The sequence below is a fragment of the Arachis ipaensis genome, chromosome B02, assembly GCF_000816755.2.
Source record: "Arachis ipaensis cultivar K30076 chromosome B02, Araip1.1, whole genome shotgun sequence".
Taxonomy (NCBI): domain Eukaryota; kingdom Viridiplantae; phylum Streptophyta; class Magnoliopsida; order Fabales; family Fabaceae; genus Arachis; species Arachis ipaensis.
The window spans coordinates 26036755-26044891 of NC_029786.2; the positions used below are offsets into that span (position 1 = coordinate 26036755).

At 36.2% G+C, this 8137-nt stretch overlaps 1 protein-coding gene across 4 annotated transcripts in view; it reads right to left on the reverse strand.

The window, feature by feature from the left end:
- LOC107625156 overlaps window positions 1-7490 on the reverse strand; it is an 8775-nt gene extending 1285 nt beyond the window's left edge. Inside the window, exons 1-18 of one of the 4 annotated variants that reach the window (XM_016327738.2) lie at window positions 7087-7489; window positions 5943-6852; window positions 5797-5865; window positions 5520-5718; window positions 4972-5056; window positions 4477-4614; window positions 4294-4375; window positions 4150-4209; window positions 3985-4037; window positions 3735-3901; window positions 3276-3441; window positions 2299-2356; window positions 2161-2217; window positions 1834-2082; window positions 1261-1322; window positions 730-786; window positions 555-648; window positions 325-465 (exon numbers count right to left, since the gene is read on the reverse strand). In XM_016327738.2, coding sequence (XP_016183224.1) covers window positions 325-465; window positions 555-648; window positions 730-786; window positions 1261-1322; window positions 1834-2082; window positions 2161-2217; window positions 2299-2356; window positions 3276-3441; window positions 3735-3901; window positions 3985-4037; window positions 4150-4209; window positions 4294-4375; window positions 4477-4614; window positions 4972-5056; window positions 5520-5718; window positions 5797-5865; window positions 5943-6731 — 2526 coding nt within the window. In that variant the 5' untranslated portion in view covers window positions 6732-6852; window positions 7087-7489. The other 3 variants (XM_016327739.2, XM_021115698.1, XR_002357259.1) reach the window with 3 other exon arrangements.

Here is an 8137-nt window from a genome sequence, read left to right on the forward strand (position 1 = left end):
AAAGTGAATGTCTCAAAACCATATGTTAGGACCCTGTACGTTTGTTGTAGAGAGAGAAACCCGACCATAAAAGGGAACAAGAGACAAGTTAGGGGTCATGCACTTTGTCGGCAAATCTCGGAGAGTTAAGGAGGTATAACTCATCCTCAAATTAGCATAATCTCTAGGTTTTAGTTTTTGTAGTATGGTTCTCCAAAGGTTCTTACCACCATGTCCAATAAGACCAAAGTGTAGGCCATTTATTATGTAATTGAGTATTTGAGTGTGACTATGGTCTTACAAATGCAGTAAAAGCTATAGATTTCAACCTCAGGATGAAATTACCTGATCTTCACTCATCTTTCTGAAGCCTAGTTTTTTAGTCCAAATTGACTCTGCATCCCCAGCTGCAGGAAGCACCAACTTTTCTACATTGAGAGAAGACAGCAACCTCTCTATGCAAGAGAATAACACTTGGAAATAACCCTAAATGAAAATATCGCCAGGTAAAAGCTTAGCCATACCTACTACACTATCAGCCGACATTATTAATTTTGATTCAGGCAACTGCTTACCTTTCCTTGATGTTCTCTGCTAGTAGCTACCAGTGGAAGCTCAGCAACAGTACTACCAAAAATCCTAAGCAGCCCAGCAGATACAACAACAGAACTGTGCAAGTATGATACAATGTCAATACAACCAAACGTTGAGACTACCAGGAAAATAACAAAAACATAGAAAGCCACATACTTGACAATTAGAACAATGCAATACATCCCTCCGAATTCTTGGCCAGAAATATTTCTCCTGCAAAGAATTCAACATTATATTATATAGTAGAAAATATGCTGCATTAAAAGATCATGAATAACTAGAAGCATCTTCAAACACAGATTGAAGCAATAAATCTACAACCATGAGTGACAAAAGCATCATCGTCATCATCATCACCATCACCATCATCATCGTATAATGATTTTTTAATTAAAACGCCATACCAAGATTTGTGTAGTTGTAATACAGTATAAACCTGAGAATATTAAACTTGAAAAAGGTATTGGTTATTATAGGTAAGCGTAAATTTAATTTACTTTCATCCTAAAAAGATGTTTTGATGCAAACAAAGCCAATGAGGCAACTGTATAGTTCTTCTATCCAGCAATCATTATTCAGGAATATAGACGGGATACAATGATAAAGCAAATATGTGTATTCATCATACACTCAAGAATATCGTAGGCTGTAAGGGCTGTCAACCAACACTGGAATATAGATGCTTACCCATAGACCATAACAGGAATCAGATCACGTCCAGATGTAGCAACAATGGGATCAAAACACTCCTGCCAAAAGATTCCCAAAGCATGAGAAAAAGTTGTTTGAAACAAGTCACAGAATACACTAATGGGTAATGACAAAACAGCTATCTCAATGCCAGTGAAAAGAGAAAACCAAAACCCAACAAATAAATAAATAAATAACTACACAGGAATTTTTGAAATGCATGACATCAACCTAAAACTCACGCTTAACCTCAGAACAAGTAAAGCTCATCTCAAGAAGGTGATCACAGTTGTTGCACCTAGAGGAAAAATGTGCATTCAGCCTCCAAGCATGACAACCATTAGGATGTGTTGAAATCATTAAAAAAAATATATTTGATTTGAATAATAATGGATTCCAAAATCAATTGTCATGTAAAAAATATTTATTTTGAATAAATTTGCACATTTGCAGGAAACAGAAGGATGCAAACAAGAAATATGCAAGTTAAACTAGGAGCAGCTGATAGGACCAAACACTGCAAAAAATCAAGTATCCAGATTAATCTATAGAGAATCCATATGTACTCACTCGGAAAATTGCAGCAGCACGAGAAAGTAATGGCAAATGCTCCGGATAACGGCTTTTTCCACTTAAGATTCTCCACTTGATATCATTCATGCCTCCGTAGGTAAATAGTCCCTTTTCCTCGTGTTTCCTTATTATTAGTTCTGACAAGGAGACTGGTATAATGGCAGGTCCAGCAAAAACTGAATTCTGGAGAGCCACATATATTCTATTGCAGTCATCACAACAAAACCACTTATCCTTGGGCAGTTCCTGTGGCAATATATGATAATAAATATAAGAAAATTTACAAGAATCATAATATTATTTGCTAGATGGCTCAGTGCTTACTTCCAACTCACAAAGGCCAATCTCCCGTAAGCAACCAACATGATACTCCTTCTCACACTGGATAAGCATTAAAAAATTAGTGCCTTGATTATCAGTAACGAAATGGCTAATTACAAATTTTTCATGTATAAAGCATACCTGATCACAAATTATTACTGTTCGCTCATCAAACTTAGACACACTGAAATCGTTTGCCCTGTATGCCAATCATAAGAATCAAGACATAATTAAGAAATTATACAAAAATTAATTTAGATCTTCTAAGGTGAAAATCCTTGTAATGTAAGAAAGTGATGGTTATTCATTGTTAGATCATTTGGTAGAGAATCCATTCCCATATACCCTTTATCATCCATTAGGGGTGCACTTATTTCATAATTTTAAAATGGTGATTTTGTAACATCAGTTTATAATACAGTTGAAAAGACTGCTACTCAAGATACCCCTGCATCCAATAATACAGTTTATTTTTTATCCAAAATTTTATCCACTAACGTCAGTCATTTGATTAGCTTAAGGATGTTTTAATGCGCTTTTTCACTTATACTCTTATTCATTAATTAATGTGTACTTGATTATGCGCTAAGGTAGCATTTGATTAGGGGGACTGAGACTGAGATTGGGGGACTGGAATTCAGTATTATGTTTGGTGGTTAAAGACTAGAACTAAAATTTCAGTTTCCGTCCCTAAAATTTCAGTCCTTTCAGTACTCACAAAAAGTGGGGACACAGGAGACTAAAATTTTGAGGACGGAGACTAAAACTTTAATAACATTTCTTTTCAAAAATATCTTAATTTAACTTTTCAAATTCCAAATCTACCCCCCAATCTTCATATTTTTTTTAAATTAAAGATAATACTAAATCATAACTCAGTTCAGTACATTTTATATCAAATACAATACAGAGACTTAATTCAGTCTCTCAGTCTCTGTCTCCCAATCTCAATCTCTCAGTCTCAGTCCCAGTCTAAATCTAAACACTTTAAATACTTTTGAAATTAATGATTTCTTAATCTATATGTTTTCGTCATAAGTTACCTATATTTATGGATACAAGTAGTACTAAGCAAGATATATTTTTTGTAGACGATACTAAGGAACCATGTAACATACCTGCAGACAACACATCCTCCCATTTCAAACTCAGGTGCTTTATCAACCCGTGTCAACCGTATCATACTTGATGTCATCATAGAAGATTCTCTTCCATTACCAGCACTATTTCTACAATTTAGACAACGCCAACTTGTTTCTGGAACACACTCAAAACCCAAGCATGCTGCAATTGTTACACAAAAGGCCATAATATCAGTATCAATAAATTCCTAATTTATCTTCTGCTGCCATAATAACCTAGGCCATTTACCAAACAGAATAACATCTTAAGGAACCCTAAATTTCATTCAAGCAACATCCTGTCCGAAACACACTGATACAATAAAACATATATCTCTTACAATTAAGATATCAGTTCTAATGATGCATAGGGTAACAGTGCATATGTTTTGTAAAACAAAAAGTCAGAAACTAATATAATCAATAGAAAAGAAAAATAGAATATCAAATGTCAACCTGCATGAAAAGCTCTGGGGCATTGATTGCAAAGAACCAGATCTCCTCCATCTCCACATACTGCACACATATCATCACTATGTCCCGTCATCAGGTTTTGACCATTTGCCAAAGACAGAGCTATATCATGAAGTGTCAACCCATTGGATGTGTATATGTGTCGGTAACTGCAAATAAATAAATAAATTGTCTTAGGATGAAGAAAAATAGTACAGGCAGTTTAAATGTGGTGCTTCAAAAGTCTACTCACGGTTGGCGTCTCGCAGCCATTCCAGCATGGGCTTCAAATTGTGATGGACTTATCTGTTTACAAATGAACGTAAATAGTAAAGCATACATAATTTAAAATAAAAAATAAAGTACTTTATGGGAAATGAACATTATTCTGCCTCTTATGTATATGTTCATATCATACCTCTATATCACAATGACTACAGACTATCCCATTTCCCTGTTTGTAACCACTAAGTATTCTCTGGAATTCACATCAAACAAGTTAGAAAATGAAAAGAATAAGAAACCGTCAATACAAAAATATTAAAAGGAAATATCAAGACACCTGTCCTTTAACATAATAAGCCAATTCAGCACCATCTGGTAGTCCATTTGGCATAAAGAGTAACCTGTGTAAATCATTGTCCCTGAAAAAGGGGAAATTCAAATTCAAACTACATAGTCAAGCCAGAAATAAGTGAGCAACACAAAAAAGCATCCCTAAGTTTTTGAATGAAAAACAACATACCTTCTTTTAGTGCAACCATCAGCACTTCTTTTTACCACAGGTTTCCACTCGTCAGTTGTCTGCTTCACATTCAATTGTTGCTCAAAATGACTTGGCACATGGATAGAAGACAACTGACCGAAAATTTCCACAGATTGGCTGGAAAAGCAAAAACCAAAATTGCATTCAATCTTGTCAGACCTTATCCATACTTCGAGAAGACAATGGCATAAAACTTCAAAATCTTAACATTTGACATATATAAGCATTGAATCTAAAATATTCAAGAATACAAAATAATTGAAACCTGACAATATTAAATAGTTTCGATTCGTGATCATAGAAAACAAAAATAGTTGATACTGGAAATCACTATTAACTATTATAAAGTTAATGTACTTGTCACATGCTTTAGACTTTAGCAAAAGTAAGAGCACCAAAGTGGCAAAAAATTGAGTTTAGGGTGTATGATTTTTGTTTGGAAGAAGGGGAAGGAGGGGGGAGATTCTGGTTTACCTTGTCTTCTTATGAGGCATGCCAGTAAGCTTGGTGCCATAATTCTTATAACCCTGAGCCCTCTCATTGCTTTGTAAAATACTTTCTGGACACACCATGGAAAAGGAAACAAAATAAGAAAAATTGTAAGCCAATGCAACGAAATTTGAAACACCTCCTACCATGCCCTACCAATAGGCTTAATCTGTCTTCTCATGAAAGTTGCAGCAGAAAATATGCAGAAATTAAATAATATTTTATCTCCTCTATCACTTCCTGGACATTAAAAGCATGAAAAAATATAAAGGGGGGGGGGGAGGGGGAGGGGTTTTCTGGAGTGCATTTTTTGTATCTACTATCTAGGATGAAATATTCAACATCAAAACATGATTGAAAGAAAATACTCTTCGACTAGCATAAACCATATCATCTCTAACTAAAATAACACATAATCAGGGTTCTGTCCTGGGTTACTAAGGATATTGCAGGCCAGAAGGCACCAGAAATAAGAACTACCAAAGCAAATAGTCAACTGATACTGTTTTATAAACCAGATAAATAATTCTCACCTTTCCATACTAAAAAGGACTCCTCGTTGACAGATGAACCAGCGACATTTTTTATAACCTCATCTAGAATGCTGAGTGGAGCAGTTTTTATTTCTTGGATAATACTATATATCGGTCTTCCATTCTCTAGGTATATGTGATTATTTGGGTGCCTAGTCTTGGCACCAGCATGCTGCTCGAACTCGTAGGCACTAAGCACCTAAAATCATCAAGATTAAATCAGCTTTCTTGTAAATAGAAAAGACCTCCAATCCTAACTAGAAATAATGCATCTTACTCTGGAATAATTGCACATGGAACAGCCACACAAATATCCACCACCATCAATAATCCCAGGTAGTTCAACCTGACAAAAATTTCAAAAATTGAGAAAACTATCAGAATCGTGAGAATATGAAAGGAAAAATAAATATGTGCTTTTACCTTTCCCGGGTTGTAAATATACTTCACTAGAGCTCCATCAAGGATACCAGTTGATAACAGCTTCTTGACATTTGTGGGGTAGCAGTTGGGGACTACCTTTTTCGACATCTTCAACTCCATGTTGCGAGTGTACAAGTCGAAATCTCCATTTTGAGCATATCCCATTCCACCCAGGCTCTCCAACGACCCACCACTATAATCAGCCCTTGCCATATATTCCTCATCATCCCCATGAAAACCATAGGGATTACTGCCTTCAGGAAAGCCAGCAGGTCTATAAGTTGGAGCAGGTGATTGGTAATCATAGTCCTCCTTCTTCTTACTGAACTTAAAAGTAATTTTTCTAATCCCAGTTGAACTAACATGCTTCGGAATCTCCAGTACAACACAAGAAGAAATTGCGGAGCTACTGGGGTCCTTATCACTCCGAAAAGTGCTATTGATATTGTGATCACCAGCTTCATCACTTAAGGTCTCATCAGAGCTTGAATTCTCAAAACAAGTGGACGTTAGTTCCCCACACTCTGCAGGGTTACCATTTCCCGATTCCGTGGGCTGGCTACTAATATCCTGAAAAGCTAAAGCATTCTCAGTCACAGAAATGTTCGGGTTGAAAACTTCAGAGCGCAATTCATCATTGGAAACTTCCTTCGCTTGTTTCTTATTAGGAGACTCAGTTGTGTCAGCATCACATTGGTCGTAGTTCCTCTTTAGTTCCGTCCTTAATTCCTCATTGTTTTCCTTCTCTCCATCTGCTAAAGCTTGAACACAAAGAGCTTCTTCTCCCATCAAAATCTATAAACAAAGCTTCTGCAAATCCGAAGGTGGTAACTACCAGGAAAGCAACACTACCGCACAGCATTCACGAAGAAACTACTGGCAGACTTGAGATTCGTGTCAAAATCAAAGCCTGGAGCACGAAATCCTGAATTAGAAACACAGTTTTCGAATCATTTAATAACTCTGCACACTGGAAAACACTAAAACATTACCGAACGAAACAACAACGCGAGTCAATAATTCAATCACGCGTCCAAATGAAGTTAGAAAACGCGTGTTTGAATGAACAATAACCGCTTCTTAACCGTTTAATTGAATTTGAATAATAGACAACAGAGTTCCACAGCAACAATACCAAACCTACCTTAAAACCACACAGACCAATTCAAAAGAGAAACCAATCCAAACGAAACAATAATTCAAATCCAAAGAGAGCCTCTGAATCCCCAAATTGCATGGAAAATCCAAAGACCACCTCGAACTTATTCGAATCGAGTGTTAAACTAACAGATCTGAGATTGGGAAAGAGCACTGAGCTTTACACTAAAACGAGATTCGAAAACAGGGAAAGTGAAATCGAGAGAGGGTTAGGGTTTGGTTTTGTTTAGTTTGATTTTCCAAAAGACAGAAAAAGATAAAAAGACGATAGCGGCAACGAACTGAAGCGAAAAGCTTGGTTCGCGGTTGAGAATGAGATTTCAACTTTATGGAAGGGAGAGAGATAGAGAGTGGCGATGAGTTTCGCAAAAAAGAAACTGTCCGAAATTTGGTAAGAAAAAATTTATATAGTAATAATAAAATAAAAATAAATAAATTGAAAAAAATGAGAATTGTCGCAAATATCTTTTGGAAGGGACGAGAAGACAAATGGATAAATTAGTGGGACCCAGTGGCAAGTTGGGCCACTTATATCACAGGACGTGGCAGAGCCACTAGGCTGTGAAGCTAGAGTCCTACTCCCACACCCTTGAGCCGCCTTTTGGGTGAAGTGTCGTGTAAGTCACACGTGGAACGTGATGAACGGTTAATTATGACTTGCATGGTAAGCAAGGATAGTAGTATTTGGAAGTGGAAAACTGAAAATGCCTACTTTTTGTTTTGAAAATTGGATCAGTATTCAGTATGAACATGACCTGGATTGCCTTTCTATATAGCTGTTCATGGGCAGGGCCAGAAAAATGTTACATTGGACTCCACTATACAAAAAATTTAATTAATCTTCCATAAACTATGTACAACACACGTACATTTTCCACCGAGTTAGCAACTATTTCTTTTTGGGCTGCTGCTTCCTGAATCCTGACCCAGGCATGCCCAAATACAACCGTTTTTTATTCCATAAAAAAGATTTCTTTGATTAACTAGTGGATGCCTCGGACAAAAAATAAATAAATAAATAAATAACAGGAAAAATT